The 25007-nt window shown below is 42.7% G+C and overlaps 1 protein-coding gene across 3 annotated transcripts; it reads left to right on the forward strand.

The window, feature by feature from the left end:
• The first annotated feature begins 1158 nt into the window (after positions 1-1158).
• LOC129191550 (protein sel-1 homolog 3) lies at positions 1159-24232 on the forward strand. 3 transcript variants are annotated; one of them, XM_054794999.1, is made up of 24 exons: positions 1159-1556; positions 3365-3455; positions 3518-3989; positions 6054-6180; positions 6259-6380; positions 7232-7347; positions 7421-7482; positions 7544-7676; positions 7749-7884; positions 7972-8088; positions 10122-10327; positions 10406-10585; positions 21563-21682; positions 21756-21896; positions 21982-22044; positions 22167-22340; positions 22400-22527; positions 22607-22690; positions 22760-22850; positions 22926-23013; positions 23457-23566; positions 23644-23771; positions 23849-23951; positions 24028-24232. In XM_054794999.1, the coding sequence occupies exons 2-24, from the start codon at positions 3408-3410 to the stop codon at positions 24115-24117; spliced, it is 3039 nt and encodes a 1012-aa protein (XP_054650974.1). In that variant the 5' UTR covers positions 1159-1556; positions 3365-3407; the 3' UTR covers positions 24118-24232. The 3 variants fall into 3 exon arrangements, 1 of the variants encoding a protein (XP_054650974.1); XR_008573228.1 differs by lacking the exons at positions 23849-23951; positions 24028-24232 and having other exon boundaries at positions 23124-23566; positions 23644-23691; XR_008573229.1 differs by lacking the exons at positions 23644-23771; positions 23849-23951; positions 24028-24232 and adding an exon at positions 23124-23369 and having other exon boundaries at positions 23457-23554.
• The last annotated feature ends 775 nt before the right edge of the window (positions 24233-25007 follow it).

Raw genomic sequence — 25007 nt, forward strand, 5'->3', positions numbered from 1 at the left:
TCAAATTAAAAAAAAGTAATTTGGTGAGCATAATGTAATATCATGAGAACAAATATTACAATGTCTTCTGGCTTGAATGACGCCCTTGGCGGACCGACGCTATGGGTAACCTGAGGGCTGAGGCACAGTGGGGATGTCAGCCCCCCCAATACATTTGATGACGTCTGAGCAGCTTGGCGGCGCGAGTATCCCGCCTGCAGAGGGCGCCCATCTGCCACACATCCTGACTTGATGAGCGCTGGACACAAATGTGTGGCCCGCAGCTCCCCCCTAGAGAAGACCGCCCCTGGGCAATTGCCCATATGGCCCATAGCTAGAACTGCCGTTGGCAATGTCATTTAAATAGCATGAAGTTGAAATATTAATTTATATATTATTTATATTATTTTTAGTCATAATATTATGAGAAGCAAAACGACAAAGTTTTATTTTTTGGAAAATTAGGTTGTGGAAAAATGTATAATGTTACGAGAATAAAGTCAAAATTACGAAAATAAAATGTACAAGAACAACGTTCAAATAGTTGGAAAATGTAAAAAATACAGCAGAAATGAAAAAAAAATCAGCTGCCATTTCACAAGAATATTAAGAAAAAATATTAAGAGAAAAAGGCATATTCTAACAAGAAAAAAGTCGTAATTTTACGAGAATAGACTTGTATTACTATGAGGGAAAATAATGTCATTTTAATAGCATAGAGTTGAAATATTAAAGACAAAAATATGTTATTTTTGTAAACGTAATATTATCTGGAACCAAACAAAATAAAGCTGGGAAAATTTATAATATTATAATACAGTGAAAATATTATGGAAATAACGTCCTAATATTACGGAAAAAAGGTATGGAAATTATTTTAAAAGAACTTTTTAAATATTTGGAAAAAAAGCAAAGACCGAAGTTGATCCATTTGTTTTCGGCCCTCGATCGAGGGAAAACGTTTGGACACCCCTGTGCTGGCGCATGCAGTTATTAATACTGTACATCTTCACGAGTCTCTTTAAGGTTTGACAAACCTTCAATAAAGTAAACATTTAAAAGAATGTTTCATTATTTTTCAAATAGTCATTAATATGCTTATTGCCAATTTGACGCCAGCTCGGACCGACGTGGTGACGTAATGAGGTGAGCCTGACGCAACTTCCGGTTAATGGCTGCCGGAAGTCAGTTTATTGGAAGTCAGTGTTTTATGTAGTCTGTGTAACGCGACTACTGTAAAATATACATATAACATATAGAACAATGTAACTGCGTGTCTGTAGTTCGCATTTAACTGCTTCTTGTGTTAGCATGACTTCCTGTGCCTCTACTTTCCTCCTCTTGTTTAGTTACGCTTCATCCTCCATCAGAGAGACGAAAACGTGATTTAAATGAAGCTGATTTGTCCCACTGATCTAAAAAAAAGACTGGATCGAGCTTCTATTGTTTTATTTTTGAAGCCAATGGAAATTTGCGGCGGCCATCTTGGTGAGACCACTTTGCTGTGAGACAACAGTATGGCAACGCACTGGTAAAACTTCGATTGATCGTATAGCCACCAAAATCAACTGCTAAAGGTTATAACTACTCAGATTTATACGCTTTTGTGTCATTTATCAAGCTAGTAAGATGTATTTTAGCTTCGAGACGGACGAAAAATTGGCTGTGTGGCAACATTGTTTACGTACGGAATTTAAAGTCTATCTTTGTCTAATTATTTTCCTACGGTAAACCATTATTTTTTTTTATCTCAGGATAAGGTTAGAATTAATGTAACTTGGTAGTTGTGGTAGCTTTTAAAAAAGCTGTTTTTGGTACAAAAAGACATTAGATAAGTGCAAATACTCAAAGCCTACTGTAAAAAACTGCATAGAAATAATTTTATCATTGATTGCTAGGCTAGGCACCAAAAAAGGCCTAGTTGTTACAGGAAGGTGTAACTAGAAAATTCTTGCAAAACCACCCATCAAAGTTCATACTTTAACTTTTGGTTACATTTCGAGAACTTTTCAAAGCAAAGCCGTTCAAGTAGTGGCACATATATCAGGTCAAAAAAAGGTGCCGAGTAAAAGTACTTACGAGTGGAAGGTTCTTGGGAAGTGCTTTTTAAGTTGTGTTTCCTCATCCTCGCTTCCTTCACTGGCACTCCTGATGTTTTTGATGATTTTTCACTAATTCTGCGTTCGTATACCAGCACAATCACAAAGCTGTGGCGCGTAAGGTGGTCTCACCAAGATGGCGGCGATCGAAAAAATCTGGCTTCAAATTTTGGCGCGTGAAAACAATAGGTTGCTCGATCCAGTCTTTTTTTTAGATCAGTGATTTGTCCCAATGGAGGTGATGTTTGTAGCGATAAACAAGTGGCTCCTCGCCACGTATAGACATTTTTTTAGCTTGGGCTGATTTAGCCAGCAAATTAGTGGTCGGTGAGGGTAACGCTGGTACCAGCGCTCCCCCTGCCGGACAAGACAATATTAGCACATGTCTTATGTGCGGTATACTAGTGTACAGTAGTGATGTGTCGTTCGTGAACTAATCGGCTGTAAGATTCTTTCATGAGAAACATAACATTACCATTACCATATATTTCTGTAGCTGTTTGTTGAGGTAATCGTTGTAGTACAGATTTCTATTGATTATATCGATATTTAACATTTATCAACCATACTGGTTGCACTATTCTCTCAGCACACCCTCGCCTGTACATCTCAATGCAATACGGAAAAACTAGTTGGTTGTAATGTGACGAGGCAGGACTTTTCTTGTTATTATAACAACGCTGTAATCCTGCCGGCATGCTGCTGCACAAGTGTTGACTAGAAGAAGGAGAAGAGCTAGAAAAAACGTTGTGCTCACAGCCGGCTCCCGCAGAACGCTGAATTCCCATCTTGTAGCATAATTGGGGTGTGCGTTTATTTAATTACTGGATTGGAACTTGAAATAAATAGAAAGTGACATCCAAAATGTGGGAAATAATTATGTCTTAATTAACATTTAGCCTATAGTATTAAATAAGTTAAGTTACTGTTTTGGGGTATTTTATGTATCATTTATGATTTCTGTGTTTTATATAAAGGTAATTCTTTTTTTAATGTCTTGATAGATTTACTTGTAAAATTCCCAAGATGAACTTTCCTCAAAAACGGCCATTTTGTTGCTCCTTTGCATCCAATGAATGTTTTGTTAGCATTTGGAAAATGTTCATTTTAGTGTCAGCACAGAATGCTGCACGAGACGTCGACATGTCAGCTCATTCCTGAAGCTGCAGTCATCAGTCACCGGGCGGAACGTGCTCGCTATTCAATATTGACTTTGGCAACGTCAGCGGAGGCGGAGCAGGATGAGGTCCGGGTCTGACGGCTCGTGTTTTGTGTCTGTGCTGCAGCCTTTGACGTTTCTTGAATGGCTTTGACAAGGCGGCGTGGAGCATGGATTTGCAGTACAGATATATCTGCGGGTTTTGGCTCGGCGTGCAGGTACGACCACTTGGCCGTCCGCGAGTAGACGGTAGAAGCTGTCTTCATCTTTTATTTTACAGGTCGTCTTGGCGGTAGACTCTGTGAGACTCCTGGATCCTCCCCAGGAGCCTGTTCCGGATCATGCCATCATTCAAGTTCTCTACTCTTGTGATGCGCCTGCCATCGTGCGGCTAGACTGCGTGGTGACCTTTGACATCGGCAACATCTCCACCTCCCTGCTGGTGCAATGGAGGTGCATCCCTGGGAAACTAAAGAAAAGGACCCTCCGGCTGACCCTGCCTGATTGGCTGGTTTATCAACCGGACGGAATAGTTCCGGGTTCTCATTGGGTGTTGAGCTGCATCCTTCGAGCGTCAGTCGGGTACGAGAAAGTCGGCAAGTGGACGGTCTCGGCACAGGACGTGGCGACGCTGCAGCCTCGGCCTCCCTATAGTCGACCTGCTAAACCACATCAGGTCTGCTTTGCTTGGGGTGTGCTCATGTTGAGATTCGGCCAGGACGTTACCAGGAAGCTGTGCCCACTGGAGGAAGGTAGGTGCCTTTCCAATATTGTCTTTGATAAAGAAAAGGAGTTCCAAATTGTAGTCAGTTTGAACTAATACCCCAGTAGGTGTAAGCATCAAGGATTATTACCTTTAATATTCCATCCATCCATCTTCTATGCCGCTTGTCCTCACTAGGGTCACAGGGGTATGCTGGAGCCTATCCCAGCTGACTTTGGGCAAGAGGCGGGGTACACCCTAGAGTGGTGGCCAGCTAATGGCAGGGCTCATATAGACAAACAAGCATTCACAATGACAGACAATAATTGAGCACTACTAAATGAACCTAACATACATATTTGTGGAAACCAGAGTACCAGGAGAAAACCCGCGCACGCACACGGGAAACATGCGAACGCCACACAGAGATGCCCAAGCGGAGATTCAAACCCACATCTTCCCGAGCTGCTGACTGTGTGGCCAACATGCTAACCACTAGGCCAAATAATGAAAATCATTTTTAAAAATGTGATTGTAACTGCAATCATTAGGATGTCATGTTCTCGTGTCAGAAGACCTGGCCAGATTAAAAGGTGACAAGTGTTGTAGTTCAGAAAAAAACTGTCAACACTGAGTCAACACTCGCTCAGGCGTCTGGTCGACAACGTAAATACCAACAGAGCAGCGCAAAATTGTGTGCGTTCACAGGAAGTCATGGCAAAAGAAATGATGCCTTTTAATACAGTTGAAAAGCCAGCATTTGAAGAAATGCTGCAAACGTTAGACAGTACGCAGTGGCGGTTCTGGCTTGAAAGACGCCCCCAAAGGCGGACCAATGCTGTCCCCCCCCCCGAGCGCAACCCCTGAGCCCCCCTTTCCTCAACTTCAACACAAACTCCCACATCTGTTGTTTACATTTTTTTTTTGCCGTGTTTCCTGTCATCTGATCGCTAGCAAACAGCTTGCAGAGGCTCTGAACTCGAAATGTTTGCACGCTTTCTCCCCGACAAAACCCACAATGTCGACGAAACGTTCTGCACCCAAAAGGCAGAGGAAGATAACCATCGCACAAAAAGTTGAACATGCTGAAGGAAGGTAGACGTTACGCGCCTGTAGGGCATCGTTGAGGAATAAATGAATCGTTGGTTGGACAAGGAGGAGGATGCGAAACAATATATTTTAACAAGGATCCGAAAATGCTACAGCCAAACGGTGCCAGGACGAACAGGCACAGTCAGAGGAGTGAAATACACTTCATCATTTCTTTAAAATGCAATTATTATACAGACTATAAATACAGGGCCAGGCAAAATGATCTGACACATTTGTAGGTTAAATAAAAGGCAAATAAAGTAAAGAAACAAGAAAGTGTTTTTATTTTGGAAAAGAACATATAATGCCATTCTGTTTCATGATGTTTTAAAAATTTAATCAGTCAAATGGGATCCATTATTGTCCACACACTCAATGCAGATCCAGTAGCTGTGAAGTTGGTAACCATAACAAGATGGTGTTTCCAGCTGCTACGGGATCATGTCTACCGATTGAAGTGCAAACGGAACGCTTGTTGTGTTGCAGTTACAGATTCGTTTGTTTTGATAAACGTTTCCACAATGAAAGCGCGATGCTCACCAGTCCAATTGATGGCAGCAACTGAAAAAGAAACCAAAAACAATAAAGAAACAAACAAAATGGCATTATTTGAAAAAAATGGCATTATATGTACTTTTCAAAAATAAAAACACTTTTTTGTTTCTTTACTTTATTTGCCTTTTATTTAACCTACAAATGTGTCAGATCATTTTGCCTGGCCCTGTATAATACTAACTGAACACTTGAATGCATAACCTACTGGTGTCAAGTTATCCTCGGGTCCGCCGTCCGACAAGCGGCGTAGAAAAAGGAAGGCTGGATGGCTAAAAATGCATTATGGACAAATAAAGAGTAAAGGTCTCCTCAAATAGCCTGAAGCGCCTCACTTCAAGTAAAGGCCTAGTACTCTCTACAGTTGAGTAGATAAACCTTGACCACTGTCACCAAAAAATATGCTAATCCTATACATGTAAATTGGGGGTAAGATCTTGCAGAACTTACATGTCTTTGTCATTTTCAGAAACGGTCCATTTCCTGTCCTCCATCTTTGCCTCCACCGGGGAGCCGTTTGGCATCACAAAGACTCTCCGCCCATATGGCAGCGACACTCTGGAGTATCTGCGCGTTCGTGCCTTCTCTTTCCCGTGGTAAGACAGAAATGACCGTAAGGACGGAAAAAATGTGCGTGGCGTCTGGCCGTCATGTCATCACCTGTCCAACAACAGGTGCGTGTTCTCCATGTGGGTGTTTGTGACGAGGAGCTGCCAGGGTAGCGCGTGTGGGCTGCTTTACCACATCGACTCCCGCAGCAACTACGCCACACCAACGCTGCTGCTCACCAAATCAGGTTGACGGACGCACGCCTGACATCTTGTTCATGCTTGCATCGCTGCTTCACATTTTTATTAGAGGTTCCCTGGAGATGCATTAACACGCAGACGTTATTGCAACAGTAATCAGCAGTTGTCCCGTTCTGGGACCGCATGAGAGCTGCTGGCTTTGGGGAGCTGCGGTTCATTCAGGGAAAACATGAATTCCACATGTGCTGTAGGATTGTCAAGTAAAACATTTTCCCCTCACTTGGGAAAGTGGGCAGGTTCTATCTTCTCAAGGGACAACACTATTGAAAGCGTTGAGTGTATGAAAAAGCATTAAATCTTGCAAAGCCTTGGACGGGGCATGAAACCATGCAATCATTCACAAACACTTTGGTACGCTGAAGACATCGGTGGCTGATTGAGATGACAGCTGGGATTGTGGTGGTCAGCATGGATGAAGTAGAGTACGGCCAGCGTATCTCAACAAGGATGTGATGGCAGCAAGGAGGTGGCTGAGTCATGTTTTGGGTCGGGATCATTGGGACAGAGCTGGTAGGACCTTAATGGTCATTGAAGGTGTGAAAATGACCTCAGCAAAGTAGCGTAGCGTTTCTGACTGACCACTTTCTTCCATAGTACAATATATGAAGAACCACAATGACCATCTCATGATGCAAAGAACACCTACCTCAGATCGTGACGCTCCCACCACCATGTGGGCAAGACACCGTCATGCTGGTACTCGCTTGTGTTGCCAGCTGTTGAGACAATAATGGTTGTACAAGCGGTACAGTTCCCGTTCTTTAGTATTGTCCCTTGAGAAGATGTAATAAAATGGCTGCTGAAATGTTCATTCATTGTCCGTTGACTTTGTGCTTAGGCCAGCTGCATGTCCAACTCCACGGAGGGCCCAATGCATCCACTGCCATCCTCTCTCTCTTCAAGGTGCCTTTGAGGGAGTGGTGTCAGCTCCGTTTGAAGTTGCAAGGCAGAAGCGTAAGTAAAGTTCCAACCAGTGCAGAAACAACAGCAGAGATGAGATGTAAAAGTCACGTGATGGTGCCGTCAGGTGACCGTCACTCTGGTGCGCTTGGGCAAAGAGTCCAGACGAGTGGAGTCAACAGAACACAGGTGCGCATGCGGTGGATGCGGGTAATAAACTGAGCTACCGTTGATGCTTCCTCTTGCGTAGGTTGAGCCATGACGTCACGCTGATCGACACTGATGGCTACTTTGTGATCGGAGGTGGGAGGTTCATAAAAGGTGTGGAAGGTTATTTTGGACCCTTGGTTTACTACCGAAACAGAGCATCTCCTCAAAGCCTGGTAACGCACTACAACCCACTCTTCATCAGTAACCAGTGTTGGCTTCTTCTTCATCATTCTTCTCCTCCTCAGTCGGACGTTGCTCTTCCAGACGTCATTAAGGATGTGAACCTAACCGGATGGCTGCAAGCCTGCCAAGAATTGACTCTTAATATAAACCAAAGCATCCATTTCTACTCTCTTCTGGCCCAACAGGGCAAAAAGTCTGGTAGTAAACCTCTATTGAGCCACTAGGTGGTGCTAAATCCCTGTAAAAGAGACTCTTTTTAAAGGAACCACTTGTTTTGTGTCTCAGGCATGGAGGCTTTCCACAATGACACACGGGAAGATTCAAGGGAGAAGTGTGAGCTGTGGGAGGCACCGAGTCCTCCGTATGGTGCTAAAGTCGCCAAATATTTGGCTCTCAAACTTGGTACGACTGTTATGATAACTGTTTATGCATCTGTCTTAAAAAAAAACTATCAGTGGGATTCTGAATTGTTTGTCCCACAGTAGGGGCATTTAGAGGTCTCATGGTACAGTGTTCCCTCCTTTATCGCGCGGTATAGGTTCCCAAAATAGCCCGCGATAAGTGAAATTCACAAAGTAGCCATCTTATAAATGTTTTAAGGTTGTAAAAGCCCCAACCATACGCTTTATACACTTTTCTCAGACAGGCAATAACATTTTCTCACATTACTTTCTTCTTTAAACACTCTCAAAGTTCAAATTTCGTTTAAATTTTAAAGATGGGCCTACTAGGTTGGACACAGAAACTATTAAGTGATAATTTCACTCCTCTGACCGTGCCTCTTTGTCCTGACGCTGTTCGGCTCTAGCGTCTTTGTATCCTTGTTAGAACATATTGCTCCTGCTGTCGTATTTTCCTCTTGCTCCAAAGATTCGACGCCCTACAGCCACGTAGCGTCTACCTTCTTTCAGCATGTCCACAAGTCCAACTTTTTGTACGATGGTTAGCATCTTCCTCTGCCTTTTGCGTGCAGAACGTTTTGTCGACATTGTGGGTTTTGTCGCAAAACCCACCACCATACAGCGTCCAGAGTCACACACGGTTAGCTTCTTCTGTTTCGTCTGCTGTTTACAGCATTGGTGGTTAGCTAGTTTGCTAGCCATGACCACAACAAGAGACGGCTTGAAGGAGATTGATTGACCATGGTCTACAGCCTATGTACCAAAAGTGGGGTACACGTACCCCCATTGGTACGCCAATTGTCATTGGGCGTACTTGAAGAAAAACGAAACACAATTAGCGCCTGACACTCACAATTACGAGCGCACCTGAACGCCTCATAGCACAGAGCGCACAGTCATATCAGAAAAAAGGAAGGAGACACGGCAGGAAGTTCATTGCTCTGTGGGAGTTATACGAGCAAGTGAGTTTGTTTGATGATTATGTTGCGTACTAAGAGTGTTTCATCTTGAAGGCTGAACTTCTGTTGGTGTTCCAATCCCTGCACTGTGAAAACGTGTCAATGTCAGGATGCAAATGAGGCTTTATCGCTGCTTCAATGTATTTTTGTACTTTGGATACTTCTTTGTCATGTTTGTTCAACTTTCCCTCTCAGTTTGGTATCAAATGAATCTGCAGACGTACTGCAGACTCTAGAACGCTCTTCCACCACAAGGCCGTCTACTGGACTCAAATCACAGCTTCAAACACACCTGCTCAAAACTGCTTATTCCTCTTGACCTAACATTTTTGTGTTGAATTTCTGTCTATTCTTCCTTTTCATTTTTTAAATTTTGGATGCTCTATTGTGGTTATTTTATTGCGTGTTTAATATTATTATTATTATTATTATTATTATTATTATTATTATTATTATTAAGAGACCAATTGAAGGCTGTGGGGAGGTTTTGCAGTTCATTTGCTGATTAGAGCGTAGGAGTAGGAGTTTACAATGTTACAATATAAGTTTTCTAATTGTATGATGTACGGACTGTACAGGGTTTTTATTCACTAAGTAGTAATCATCAAAATTATCATCAGAAAATAATCATCAAAATCATAAAATAGTTTAACTTCTTTGCCCATTTAATAAAAAGCCGTTTTTTTTTGTTTCTGAATATTGTGACATAATGATTTGACTTTATTCTTTATTCTCATAATTTTTCTTTGTCTCCCCACAACATGTATAATGTACTGTCACGAAGTGAAATGCTTTCATCCAAAGAATACCACATCAAGCAAGCTAGAGCACGCGTGTGACAGGGCGAGACCACTCAGAGAACACCCTCCCTCGTTGGATCTTAAATTAGATTAGCGGCTTTAAAATGAATCTTTATTTTTCTCAAGCTGCTTTGCCTCCACTGAAGCCCGCCTCCCACTTTGAACACGTCTCATCTCTACTGTCTATGTTCTTGTATCATTTTTCCCAAACTTTCAGAACAAGCTTTGCCTGTCAGTTTCTTGTTGAAGTGTTGAATGAACTAAAACATTTGCAGGGGGGAGAGGGCTCAGCCTGCAGGCGGTGGGCAGAGCGCTGTACTCGCTCGCGCTTCACAAACTAGACGGTGCGAGCGACATGAAAGTGCTCAGCAAAATATTACCTCTGCTGCTGCAAGCCGGCTGCTTAGGTGACACTCGAGCGCTGCACATGTCATCCGTCGTCTACAGCTCAGGCCTGGGGGTCGACAAAGAGCCCAGCAAGGTGTGTGCTTTCTTTATTTGTTATATAAAATAAAATAGTTTTCACTTTTGATAACACCTGTCAAGATGTGTCGTGCAGGCGTGGTCGCTGGCCCTGCTGGCTGCCCAGAAAGACGATCGATTTGCTCTCCTGCGACTGGGCCACCTGCACCACCGGGGCCTCCACGGAGTCCTCGCTGACCCCGATGTGGCCTACGCTTACTATGCGAACGTCGCCAAACAGACCACTTTAGACCGGCACAATCCCTCGCCGGAACAGGTGCTACACAAATAACATTTCTTTGCTTCGTATGTGGAGTTGCTGTGCACATAACAAATAGTTTCATTGGGTTGAATCTGCTCTAGCGATCAAACTTTCACCTTTTGTGGCACTTTAAAATGTTGTTTTTGTCACGTAAGTGCAAACAAAGCTATAGAAATAAGTTTTGGTAATAGAAAGTGCCAGTTATTTTGTAGTTACGGTGTTACTTCTTCTTCTTGTCATCGGCACCTTTAAGAACAGGCGTGTCCATCAAGGGCCTCATACTGAACAATCAAAGGATGCAGGGGCCACTTTGATGGAAACCAACCATGTACTGCTCATACTGTATGCTAGCAAGTTAGACATTTCAAGAAAAATCTGCATTGTGTCATTCATTAGTTGATCAGTGCATTATTACTAACAACTTGTTTTCTTTTTTATCAGAAATATTTTTATTGAATTTTGACAAAGTAAAAAACAAATGCACACAATGTTTGCTGGTAGTTTAGGCAGAGAACGAGAGTGTGAGAAAACAAAAACAAAAACAGCAAAATAACAAACAAAAAACCCCAACACAAAAACACCCACAACGTAAGCCACACACAGCCCAAAGAGACAGAGATCCGAGTTTGGTAGGACAACCAAATGCAAAACAACCAAAGCAAATACACAAGTGAGTTAAACAACAGATGACAGCAAATAGGCCAGAGCGGGAAAGCTATTGGGGAACTCAGGTAAATTTAAAGTTGTGGAAATATACTAAGAAAGGTCCCCAGACATTTTGGAATTTTTCTTTGGCATTACAAATTGAGTAATGAATTTTCTCCAGATTTAAACAAGACATGACATCTCTCAGCCACTGAGCGTGGGTGGGCGGAGCAGCATCCTTCCACCTTAACAGAATTGCCCGTCTGGCCAAGAGGGAGGCAAAGGACAAACTTCGTTGTTGTGTGGGGGTCAAACGCAAGTCGGGTTCACCTGTGGTGCCAAACAGTGCTATTGAAGGGTTGGGTTGCAAGGGTAAATTGCTAATTACAGAAAGTGTCTGAAAGACTTCCCTCCAATACTTCTCCAGACTAGGACAAGACCAGAACATGTGGATAAGTGTGGCATCCTCCCTCTTACACTTGTCACAACAGGGATCCACCTCTGGATTATACGGGCTAGTTTGGATTTTGACATATGAGTCCTGTGTACAACTTTAAATTGTAGCAAGCTATGGCGGGCACAAATAGAGGTTGAATTGATCATTTTAAAGATTGTATGCCACATGTCACCTGTCAAAGACATATTTAGGTCTTGCTCCCATGCTGTTTTAATGTTAGTAAGAGAGGTCTGTCTTATGTCCAACAGTTTAACATAAACAGTAGAAATTAACCCCTTACGTGATGGTTGCAAGTCCAGAAGTGCATCAACAATGTTCGTACCAGGAATCTCAGGGAAATTTGGTAATCGACTGTAAACATAGTGCCTAACCTGAAAGTACCGAAAGAGATGGGACTTTGGAAGATTATATTGTTCCGTTAATTGCTGGAATGACATGAACGTATTATCGATAAACAGGTCTCGGAGACACAATATGCCTCGTCTACGCCACTCCCGGAACCCCAGATCCAGCAAGGAAGGTTGGAAAAGATGATTGTCTGAAATGGGGCTAAAAAGGCAGAGATCTTCAAAACCAAAATGTCTCCTAAACTGGGCCCACACCCTCAACGTATGCCAGACCACCGGATTATCGATACGTTTGCTTGACGGGAAAGGGAGTGCAGATCCAAGTAACGCTAGAATAGAAACATTTTTAGCCACATTCAACTCCATCTCCACCCATAAAGGCCGGTCTGGACGGTACTGATAGTATGACCAGAATACGACCCATCGAATATTGGCTGCCCAATAATAACAGCGAAAGTTAGGCAACGCCATCCCACCCTCTTGCTTAGGTTTTTGTAGATGGATTTTATTCAACCTAGGACGCTTGCCCTTCCAAATATAGGAAGATATGACCGAGTCCAAAGTATCAAAAAAAGACTTTGGGATGAAGATTGGGATGGATTGAAAAAAATACAGAAATTTGGGAAGAATGGTCATTTTAATGGAGTTGATTCGACCGGCCAAAGTAGTGGAAAGTGGCGACCACTGCGTCAGACACTGCCTCGTGTGGTTTAATAGACTCAAAAAATTTTCTTTGAAAAGACTCTTATGTTTTTTTGTAACTGTGATGCCCAAATAAGTAAATTTATTTTCCACAATCTTAAAAGGAAACAATGCGTACACTGATGCTGGCGCCCCCTCATTGACAGGTAAAATTTCAGATTTATTCAGATTAAGTTTATATCCTGAGAACTGACCGAAATTCTTCAGAAGCAGTAGCAAAGCAGGTAAAGATCTGTCTGGATGTGAAATGAAGCTTAATAAGTCATCTGCATGTAGCGCCACCTTGTGCTGTACTCCATTCCTCCAAATGCCAGATATGTTGTCACAGCTGCGAATTGCTATGGCAAGGGGTTCTATGGCCAAATCAAACAATAAGGGACTTAAAGGACACCCTTGTCTAGTTCCCCGGTAAAGATTAAATGGTTGTGACACCTGAGAATTATTGAGGACGGAAGCAGTGGGACGTAAGTAGAGTAATTTTATCCAGGTAATGAAATTTGCACCAAAGCCGAATTTGTGTAAGACCGCAAATAAATATGGCCACTCTATACGGTCAAAGGCCTTCTCCGCGTCTAAAGATAGCACACACTCCATGGACCCATCAGAAGGGAGGTACAAGATGTCAAACAACCGGCGCATATTGAAATTAGAATATCGATTTTCTACAAAGCCCGTTTGGTCATCTGATATAACCAGGGGTAAAATGTCCTCCAATCTTTTGGCCAGTATCTTGGCCAGAATTTTAGCATCCACGTTTAGTAATGAAATTGGCCTATATGAGGAGCACTCTGAAGGGTCCTTGTCTTTTTTCCCAATAAGGGTGATACATGCTTCATAAAATGAAGCTGGAAACGTACCCCGCCTGAATGAGTCGGACAGCACAGTACTCAACTGTACGGAGAGAGATTGGGAAAAAGCCTTAAAAAATTCTGCAGGAAAACCATCGGGACCTGGAGACTTCCCAGACTGGAGTGAGGAAATAGCTTGTGCAATCTCCTCCTTTGTTATTGGTCTGTCAAGTCTACTTTTACTATCGAAAGGAATCTTGGAGATGTCTAATTGGTTCAGAAAAACGTTCATGAGTGCCGAGTTATTTGATTCAGAGGCATAAAGCTGAGAAAAGTAATTTCTGAATGTTTGATTTATTCTTTCATGATCTGAAGTAAAATTCCCATCCTCCATTTTGATCTTTACAATGTGTCCCTTAACTTTAGCACCTCTCAACTGGTTTGCCAATAGCTTCCCTGCTTTCTCACCATGAACATAAAACAGAGTCTTACTTGCAGAAAGTTGACGCTCAGCGATGTAAGTTGAAGCCAGATTAAATTGAGTTGGGAGTTCTACACGCCTTTTGTATAAATCGGGATTCGTAGATTGAGAATACTGATGATCCAATTTCTTAATCTTATCTGCCAATTCTAGTCGCTCTTGGTGGGCCTCCTTTTTCATTTTAACAGAGTAAGAGATAATTTGACCCCTTATATAAGCCTTAAAAGTATCCCAAACTACTAAGCTAGATATATCTGGGGAGGAATTTGTCTGGAAAAAAAACAATATTTGCTCTTCGATAAATTTCCCAAAATCGCTCTCAGAAAGAAGAGTTGAATTGAAGCGCCAGTGCTTGTTAATCCGAGGGCGATTTGGGAGAGCAAGGGAGAGTACAACTGGGGCATGATCTGATATCACTGTACCCTGGTAGGTACATGAGCGAACACACTGCAAAAGATCATTATCAAGGAAGAAATAGTCAATCCTGGTGAAGGTATGGTGAACGTGAGAGAAGAATGAATACTCCCTTTTGTTTGGGTGGAGGAGACGCCAGACATCAGAGACACCAGAATTTGATAAAAAGGACTGAATATATGAGGCCGATCTACTGTTTGAAACCGGGTTAGGAGAAGAACGATCCAGCACTTGATCCAAAAAGCAATTAAAATCCCCACCTAGTATGAGAGCGTGTGAGCCCAGGTTCGGAAGAAAGGAAAAAAATTGTTCAAAAAAATTCACGTCATCCACATTCGGAGCATAAACATTGGCTAGCACTAACATTTTGTTATAAACCTTCCCTGAGACGATAACGAAACGACCATTCACATCTGATATAACATTGTGATGCACAAAAGGAATGTTTTGGTCAACAAGGATTGAGACCCCCCTGGCCTTTGCTTGAAATGAAGAATGAAAATGCTGGCCCCTCCACTGTGCCATTAAACGTGAACTGTCAGAACCACGAATATGAGTCTCCTGCAAAAACACAAATGCTGCTTTAAGTTGCTTTATATGTGCAAATACCCTCCTTCTTTTAACGGGATGATTTAAACCCTTGACGTTCCAGCTAACAAAATTTAGTGAATCATCCATTATCAATCAAAGGTGCAAGATGGTTAGTATAAAAAGTGCAATACTTGGAACATACAAGGTAAATTAAAACAAAAACTGGCTGTGTGTGGCATATGCAAGTTAACCTCTTCAAAGTAAAACAAAAATCCCACCCCACCTCCCCCAACACGGCTGCCCAAAAACAAAGCAGCAAGCTCTTCAAAACAACCATACTTATTCCAATACAATCTTCCTGTCACTCACGAATCTTCAGCTCCTCTGTAAATTATTAAACAGCACTCAACACTCCTAGGAGCCGGGTCCCTGAAAACCGTCTTGTGTACCTATACAATTGTAGCGGTATGTAAACAAGGTAATACTGGAACTTGAGGTAGAAACTTCCAACGTGAAACAAGGCACTAAGATGTTTCCTTCATAACCAAGTGCGAAAGGGGAAATTCCCTGAAACAAAATAGTGGGACATACTCACATTACAGTGACATCAAGTATAACAAGAGCTATGAAAAAAAAAATGTCCTGTGAATAGCCCGGTAACGGTTACGTCGCTACCAATCACACGTAGGGCACCGTCCACAAAAAAAGTACATTTTAAGATGACTTAGGAAGTCCATCAAGGTATTTCTGCGCCTCGTTAACCGAAGGTAGCCACTTTTTGTCTCCGCCGGGAAGTGTAATACGGAGCCGTGCAGGATACAGAAGTGATGGTCTGAGGCCTCTGTTGTAGAGCTCCGCCATGACATCCCTGTACTCGGCTCGCTGGCCCAGAACTTCAGGACAGTAATCCTCCACCACTCGAATTTGCTGGCCACGGTACTCGAGCTTCCCTCTGCGTCGTGCCTCACGGACCAAAAGGTCCTTGGTTTGGTAGCGGTGTAGACGAATAATAACAGGTCGCGGCCTCTGCCCCTGAGCTGGCTTAGCCATTAGCGACCGGTGGGCTCTGTCAATCTCCGGCGAAGAAGGTAGAGTCTCCTCTCCAAAGACCTCGACCAGCAAGTCAGCGAAAAAGATTGTAGGTCGACCACCTTCCACAGACTCGGGTAAGCCCAAGATTCGAATATTTTGTCTTCTACTTCGGCCTTCGAGGTCAACGACTTTAGCCGAGAGCTTGGTATTGCTCTCCTGCAGGCCAGAGCAAATATTTTCCAATTCCCGCACACGCTGGCTCAGGTCATCTGCTGCCAACTCAAGGGAAGACAGCCGCTGGCCATGTTCACTCACGGTGGCACAAACTTGGTCAAATTTGTTTTCCAGCTGATTAAACGATTCTTTAAAGTCTCCTGCTAGCGACTGTCTGTGATGGTCAAGTAGCTCGGAGATCGCTTCCATCGTCAGGCTAGTAGGCAAGTCTTTTTTTGCCGCTAGTTTGCCCCGCTGTGATGCCATTTGAAACAAGCCCGGGTAAAGTAGATGTAAACTCTCCAAAAAAGACCAAAAAGAAACGTCGGAATGAGGAGTGAAAGAGTGAAAATGATAAAATAGAAGCGGAGCTCTCGCTCTTGCGTCTACTCCATGCAACCGTCGACCGGAAGTCCACAACTTGTTTTCTTTACCTTACACTTTTTATTTCTTTCTTGTAAATTATGACTTCAGTCCCATAATAATTTGACTTTATTCTTGTAATATTCTAACTTTCCCCAACCCAATTTTACAAAAATTGCAACTTGACTTACTTATTTACTTAGTTATTCTTATTTACTGCTTACTTATTTTCGTTTCTTGTAGTATTGTGACTTTAAAAATGTTTGTTTTTTATTTAAAATGTATGCTTCTACATTGAACTTTTTTCTTTTTTTTCCTCAACTTTTTTCTGTTAGTATTATAACTTCTGCTAATATTTGGACTTGATTCTCATAAAATTACTCCACTTTTTTTCTCTTTTGCTTTGTTTTTTCTTAGTGTTTTTGTTATTGTATTTGTAGTTGTAATTGTATTTGTAGAATGTTCTGAAGGGCTGCAAATGGCCCCCAGCTCGCACTTTGGAAAGCCGTGCTGTAGAATGTACACAGACACGCCCAAGAACACACAATACAAACTAGAGAAGCGCTCGGAGAGCACAGACCTCCACCAAGTGTCATGGTTCCCCCCATATTGTGATTCACACCAAAATAATAAGCCTACATTTTTTGGATCAGTCCTTGATATTTTGTAGAACCTGAAACTTGTCCTGTATTTTTTTTTCCAAGTGCTCTGACCATTTTTGTGGAGTTGCACAAATGCTGAAAATGGTCCTATCTCACAATGTTAAAGAATCCTTTAAAATGTTCCTGAATCCAGACGGTGGTCCGGATCACCCCCAAAATGTAATCAGTTCTTCTATGTCCCATTTTCGACAATTCCTGAAAATTTCATCCAAATCCATTCAGGACTTTTCAAGTTATTTTGAACACAAACAAACAGATAAACGCCGGCCAAAACGTAACCTCTGCGCTGCGCCTGGCGCTGGTCAAAACACGTGCTGAGGGGTGAGGCCGCTCGCCTTGTTTTTGTTTAGGTTGCATGTTCGTGTTGAAGCTTTAAATCACATTCTCGTTCAGTTGCAGTTGCAAAGGTCCAAAAAAGCAATACAGTTTTCCCTCGTTTATCGTAAAGGATAGGTTCCCAAAGTAGGCCGCAATAAGTAGCCCATTGTATGTGTTTGCAATGATCCTATATGTTTTAAGGCTGTAAAAGCCCCCGCCATATACTTGATACACTCTTCTCAGACACACATGAACATTTCCTCACATTTCTCTTTTGTTTAAACACTCTCAAAGTTCAAATTTCCTTTGAATATTAATGATCAACCTTCTAGCTTGGACACAAGAAGTTATTAAGTCACTCGCGTATTTCACGGCCTCGTCTTGGCGCCGTTTGGCTGTAGCATTTTTGTATCCTCGGTAAAACACATTGCTCCTGTTGTCGTATTTTCCCCACACGGTTAGCTGCTTCTTCTTCTTCTGTTGTTTATTGGCGGTTAGCAAGCAGCTCACACAGTTAGCTAGTTTGCTAGCGACCATTGACCACAACAGGAAACGGCATGAAGGAGAATGATTGACAATGATCTGCTGTCAATCAGGATGCAGAACACAATGGGCGGTTTCTCCCCAAGCCAATAAGGACTGTTGTGTCTACATTTAGCTGGCTGTTGTCTACCGTGGGTTCCTACTATGCTCTACAGGCACGTAAACACACACTGAGACCAGGTGGAACCACTGATCTCTATAATATACAGTCAAACTTGTCTATAGCGGCCACTAGAGGGAGTCTGCAAAAGTGGCCGCTATAGACAGGTGGCCTCTATAGACAGGTTGGCGTCCAGTTTGAATGTTGACCAGTAGAGGAAAAAAAAATAATAATGTTGACCAGTAGAGGGCACTGCGGACTGCGGATAAAAGTTGTACAGCACTACTAGGCTTGTTATTATCATGGTTCATGGTTTTAATTCATCCTGAACATGCATATGAGTCAAACAGTAGCACATCACATAGTACAATTCACAATTTTGCATGTCCAAAAAGGAGTAGGAAGAAGCAAAGCTTATTTAATCCTACCCCTCATCAGTTTCACATCAGTTGCAATACATTTATTCACCTCTTGTTCTTCCAAGTGTACTTTGTAGGTCTACATGACAATGTAGTGCAATCATAGCCAAGGTTTTTACTTACTGAAAGGAAGCTAGAGGCTTAATAATAACTGATAGAATATATCCACCACCCACAGAACAAAGCTGTGCTAGTAATGTCTTACGCTTGTTTTTAATATTTTACTTTTTATACGGCAGAGTGTCATTACAGCTTTAGTTCATCAGGAAGTGACGGGAAGTGACGGTGGGCGCCCCGAGCAGGAGAGCTAGGCTCAGTGCTAGCTGTGAGTTTGGAGAGAGTTGGGAAGTGTGTTTATGTTGGCGTGGATGTAAAGTCCTGCAGTGTTCTCCGCTGTTAATAAAGCCATTAAAGTGCATCGGCGACGTGAGTCTCTCCTTCCCCACAACAAGCGGCATTACAGTATTGACCAGTGCACACCAGGAAATAAACGGTGTCATTTCTTACAGGCATTGCCGGGACAGCTATGTAGTGGGGCTTGTTTAACCTTTGCCTTGTGGGCAAGCAGGAAGGAGAGACGATGCTGAGAGATGTGTGTGTGTTCTGAGCTGCTGTCTGGTGGCCGCGTTCAATAAATAAAGTTGGCAGAAGCAACAGGAGAAGTTTCCTTCTTTGCTTCGGAGCTGAATAACACTGACAAGTTAACAGACTAGTAGCGGACGGAAAAGAAGACTGCTTTGTTTGTGTCGAATACAGAAGATGAGGACTTTGATGGATTTGTGGATGAGGATTGATGAAAAATAACGTGAGTACATTCTAAAATACTTCAATTAAGTACAACCCAACTCAGTTTTGCTCCCGCTGCCGCATGCATGCTAGCGTATCTTTTTTTTTTTTATTGTAGCGTCGCTGGGAGCACGTCCTGTTCCCAGCCTACTTTGTGGTAATGTTTTGGTGCAAATGCTCTTAAAGTTACATGTTTGACCAGGAAATAGCAAGCTCAAAAGAAGACGGCTTTTTTATGTGGAACAACTGACAGTTTGTGTGGATCTTGTGAATGATTGTGACTGAGCTAGGACTCAGTAATTAAAGTCTACACATGACAGCTTCATTGATTAAAAAACAAAACTTTTTCGTGCATGAAGCTTCTACTTGAGTTGGTAATTTGGCCGCTATATGCAGTCAGATATTGACCAAGGGAGACAAAATGGGTGGCCGCTGGCCGCGTTGGACAGGTGACTGCTATACACAGGGTCTATAACATGTAAATTTGCTGGGGGGGATTTTTCAGTGGCTGCTATAGGCAGGTGGCCGTTCTATAAAGGTGGCCGCTAAGACAGGTTTGACTGTATCAGGATAGCTCATACGTCGCACGACGGAGTGCAAGACGTTGAAGCCAAAGAGACGCCATCTTACCACTCACATCTCGACTACATTGGCACAGCGTACATAGTGTACAAAGCAGATGAAGAGGCTCGCAGAATATCTATATTTTACATTAAAAAGTGGGGAGATTCTCCCATTCCTTCAAGTAACGCAACCTTCGTCCCTTAAAAACCATTTGATACGTTATTCTCTATCTTTTGGCTATATTAAATGTACTTTTTCCCCTTCCAATTCTCATTGCCTTTGGGACAAAATTCTACTGTGCATCCTGGCTCAGCACTCCCCTACAGCAATGATAGTTTTACTCCTCTAGAAAGAGATTTTCATTTGAACTGCATATCCCATCCCTTTTTTCCACTAAAATCCATGGTCATGATCCTTTACTTTTTATTCTTTCTTTCATACAATTCACTATGCTCTCGTCTGTACAAAATATGAATCATAAAAGAGAGTGACCTTGGACAAGTTTTAAAATCATTTCACATTTTGCTGATTTTTTTTTGTGTGTTATGAAATAGAAATAAGCTCTTTTCTGATATAGAAATATATTTGAACAAAAAACACAGGAATAATATGTGATAACCATAATGTGTAATAACCATAAACACACACACACACACACAGAAAACAACAACACTGAAACAAAACCATATGCTTTGGGTAAGACAATACGTTGTTTGCAATCTCAAACATACCGCTATGCATGTTCAGTAATATTATTTTCCAGAACATATCATATGAATGAATCCTTTTACGTCAGTCATTCAGCAGCAAAAAAAAAGGGTCAATTGCCGGGTCAATTGTATGCAAACTGGCTTGCTAACTGCACTGTATACAATGCCTGGTAAGCATCATGGAAGCACTGAGATTCTCCCATCCCTTCAAGTAACGCAACCTTCGTCCCTTAAAGAAATACATATATCATGATATAACAAAAAAGTACGTACATTTCCTCTCAGCTATTATAGAGCTATATAAACCTATCAATTCTGGACATACATTTAATCAGAGGAATTTTACACGATCGAAAATATCTGAGAGATGGACAGTGCAAAACCCTTAAATGATCAATAATAAATCTACATTTCAATCATACTTACAGGTGAAATGTTCGTCCACAGCCTTTGAACTGGCGATTTGTGCAGTTAATTGCACATGCAGGCATCTTAAGGCAAAATTTGTGTCCAATCCAAATTAATAAAATAAGTTCACCACGAATGCAAAAGCTTGCCCGAGAAGTGTTTCTTGCGAGTGGCAATATGGCGGCCGCGTGGCTTCACAAGTCATCGCCAATGAGCTATCCAGATATATAATACAGATTAGTGGGTGGAACTCACATGACTAAACAACCCCCTCTACTGGCAGCAGCAGTAAATACAATAACACACACATGCAACAGAGTACCTATCCATCCCTCTAACAGACCACAAGGATGCACACCACAATGCAGGTTCAGATGCTGTTAAAAAAAAAAACTGCACTTGAAAAAATCTGCCAAACAGCGAATCCACGAAAGGTGGAGTGCGATGTAGCGAAGGAACACTGTATGCGTCATAAACTACCCTCGTTCTTCCTTGTTTGTGCTTTTCAGGTGTATGTGGAGGATATTTACTTGCACAAGGAGGAGGTCCTGAGGCTTCAAACCAATGAAGACCATCACATCTTCCAGTGGCTGAAACATCAGGCACGCAGAGGTGCACCTGATGCGGAGGTAAGTCATCTCATGAAGACAAATAAAAGCAAACGTGTACATTTCACATGTGCACGTGTACGTGTTTTCCTAGCAAGCTATTGGCCGCATGCTGTTCTGGGGTCAGCAGGGAGTGTCTCCTAACATGCAGGCGGCCCTAAGGCACTACAAGAGGGGGGCGGTGCTGTTGGAGGACCCAGTATCTATGTATGATTTTGGAATCGCACTCCTGCAGGTCAGATTCACCCCTGAGGTCGCGTAAGCAAGCGTGTGCACTATTTCTTCTGTCCTAACTGATGCTACACTGTGTTGCTCTGTAGGGACACGGGGTCCAAAAGGACATTCCAAAAGCCATTGTGTTTTTGAAAAAAGCAATGGACAAGGTTTGGTATTGTCAGAAACACATTGGAAATAACAGAACTAGAAGTAGTCTGTTCCTGGGTCAAGCTGGACTTTCACACGCTGACCAGGGGCTTCTAGGATCCCTGTCTGTCCCTTCCCTTAGGGTTTCGTGCCTGCGATCAGCGCCCTGGCGTGGTACTACGAACAGTCTGAGCGTGACTATGACAAGGCGGTGCAACTCTGGGAGATGGCGGACCACCTCGGGAGCCCGGATGCAGCTCTGAACCTCGGTGTCGTGTACGCAGTCGGTCTTTACCCGCGACGAGCCGCTGACCAGGTAGGGCAGCTTTCACTAAACTGCAATGACTCCTTCTAATTCGTGTGTCCTCTCCGCAGTACACGGCCTACAAGTACTATCTTAAGGCGGCAGAGCGAGGACACGTCAGGGGTGCGGCTGAGGTGGCCAACATCTGGTCCACAGGGATCCCCGGTCGCGTCACTCGGCGTCCGTCAGATGCTGTCATGTTGGCTCCTTACCTTTTATGCATAATGAGCACCTTGCTTTGGAGAGGCCTTCTGAGGTGTCTTTTTACCTGACCGCAGATGGGCAAAGTGGGCAGCGGAGCACAATGGGTACCTGGGTCGCCTGTTGAGGAGAGCCCTGGACTGCTTCCTGAAGAGTGACATGTAAGTGTAACGTTGTCCAAAATGTGCTTTCACTCAACCTCGGCTCTTCTGCTGATATTTGCTTTCCAGGTTTGGTTCGTTGGTGCATTACATGATGGCTGCAGAGCTGGGCTACGCAGCAGCTCAGTTTAACGTGGCTTATCTGTGTGATCATCACAAGGTGCGTTAAAGCCATCATGTGTTCATTTTACAGCTTGTGTGTGTATACTGACATTCATGCTGCATTTGTTCTTAGGGTGATTTTCTAGATCCCGTGTTTGCACTGCACTGCATGCGAAGATATTACAACCTAACCATCCAGAATCAGAAGCATGAGCCTTACGGTACCATGTTTGTCTTACTGGTACATTACATGATGGCTGCTGAGCTGGGCTATTATGCAGGAGCTCAGTTTAGCATAATATAATAACAGAAAAAAAATATCTTGTTCTAGTGGGTACTTGAGCAGCAGCTTTTGAGCCAAATGGAGGATTCTGAGTGAGCTTGTTCGGCCCGTTGGTGATATATTGCATGATGGCTGCTGAGCCTGGCTTTGCAGCAGCTCAGTTCAACGTAGAAAAGATCTCCAGTAGATCATCAGTTTTCGAGCAGCAGGGATTTAATGGAGGCATTTTGGAGGGTCTTCACGAACTTGCCATAGAGCAGCCTGTCGATAGAGCTGCCATAATCCAGTGGAGAGGTCACAAAGGCACTGATGATTATTTGTGTAAGCATCAGTCAGCGGCAGACAGTTTACGCTTTCTTGCTATTTTCCGCATTTCTTCAGCCTTGATCCGCATGGGTGACATGTGGTACGAGGGCCAGGTTGACGGGCGCAAAAGGCTGCACTATGCAGCAGAAATGTACAAACTGGCAGCACTACGGAATGAGCCGCAGGTCAGTCATACTTTTCTTCCTTTCTTAAAAATGTGTGTATCGTCATGACAATGTCTTTTGTGAACTTGTCACGTAAGGGTTGGTACAACCTTGGGCTCCTTGTTGAAGACGGTTACAGACCGTCATTGCCTCTGCTGTCTCAACTGGGCCTTTTGGACTTCTGTTTGGCAGACAGCGTCACGCTACGAAGTGTTTTGTACCAAAGGTTTGTTTTGCAGGCATATCCCTACAAGCAGAATGATAGTTTATTGTTCCCCCCCTTATTTTCTTTTCTTGCAAAAGGTGTAGAGACTCTGAAAATTCCGACTCCTACTTGCCTTGCAGCCTGGCTCTTCTTAGGGTGTATCTGCAAGTCTTCCAAAAACAATTTAGCACTTCTATTAAGGTTTGTGCGGCATGCACATACTTTTTATTTCTTAAGTGTGCACTGGTTACATACAATTTCATATTGCATGCCACAGTACGCCAGCACCATCGCTGCAGTCGGAGCTCCCATCGTTGCCCTAATGGTCCTGGCCTTCTTCAGAAGACGTGTCTTGTCTCTCAACTAGCACTCCAGCAAATTCTACCAGGATCGATGAAGTCTAGTGCATGTTGCCTTAAAAACGATGTATTCACTTTGCACTTGTCTGATATCTTTTTAAATAAATGCCGAGGGACATGACTGTACAGTCGATTTCTAATCAAAGCCCCTTTTATGTGTCTTTTCTCTAACAAATAGTTCTTTTGTGCACTTTGTTGATTCTGTCTATAATGTACAGTACATACTGAACAAAGTAATAAAGTCAGCATATCTGTTGAAAAAGGAACACCACAGGAAACAATAAAACTGCTGGCACAAGTAATTTAGTACAAATGATATCAAAAATGTGCATCCGTTTGTGTGCAAGAAATGGTTGGGAAACCAATAAAAACTAAATGGTTTAATGGGCTCAATGCACTTAGGGCAAACTTGACCCTACGTCAAGTCAACAGGTGTGCTAAGTAGTCATGTGCAAAACCACTGATTTCCTTGCCAATCTGATACTGAGTAAAATTCTGGTTGGTATTGGTTTGCGCAAGCTAACATACAACAACAGAACAAACACTGGACAAAATCTTACAAAATATGTGAAAAAATGAAATATCTAAAATAATAAGCCCATAACAATTAATTTCTTATTCAGAACTACCATAAGAACTACTACCATAAGAATGAAAACTAATTGATAATTCAACAGACTGTGATTGAATGAGTGAGCTTACGCATTACACCCTTACCAGGCGGAAGAAGTAGTTTCCACCAATCGCATATCATTTAGACAAAAGCTCAATAAATAAGTTATTTCAAATGTGTTCCTGTTAATGATATATATGACTGAAGTATCAAAGTATCATACAGTATTGCAGTAATATTGTACAGTCGTACTTTGATTTGAGTAGGGCCTAAATATCGGAGGTA

Source organism: Dunckerocampus dactyliophorus, chromosome 12 (assembly GCF_027744805.1).
Source record: "Dunckerocampus dactyliophorus isolate RoL2022-P2 chromosome 12, RoL_Ddac_1.1, whole genome shotgun sequence".
Lineage (NCBI taxonomy): Eukaryota > Metazoa > Chordata > Actinopteri > Syngnathiformes > Syngnathidae > Dunckerocampus > Dunckerocampus dactyliophorus.

Excerpts from the sequence above, each read along its gene's own strand:
- LOC129191550 (XM_054794999.1), top strand. The coding sequence starts at position 3,408 with ATGGATTTGCAGTACAGATATATCTGCGGGTTTTGGCTCGGCGTGCAG. Across the intron at positions 21,683-21,755 it reads GAGGTGCACCTGATGCGGAG|CAAGCTATTGGCCGCATGCT; the intron begins GTAAGTCATCTC and ends GTGTTTTCCTAG. Across the intron at positions 23,772-23,848 it reads CGAAGTGTTTTGTACCAAAG|GTGTAGAGACTCTGAAAATT; the intron begins GTTTGTTTTGCA and ends TTCTTGCAAAAG.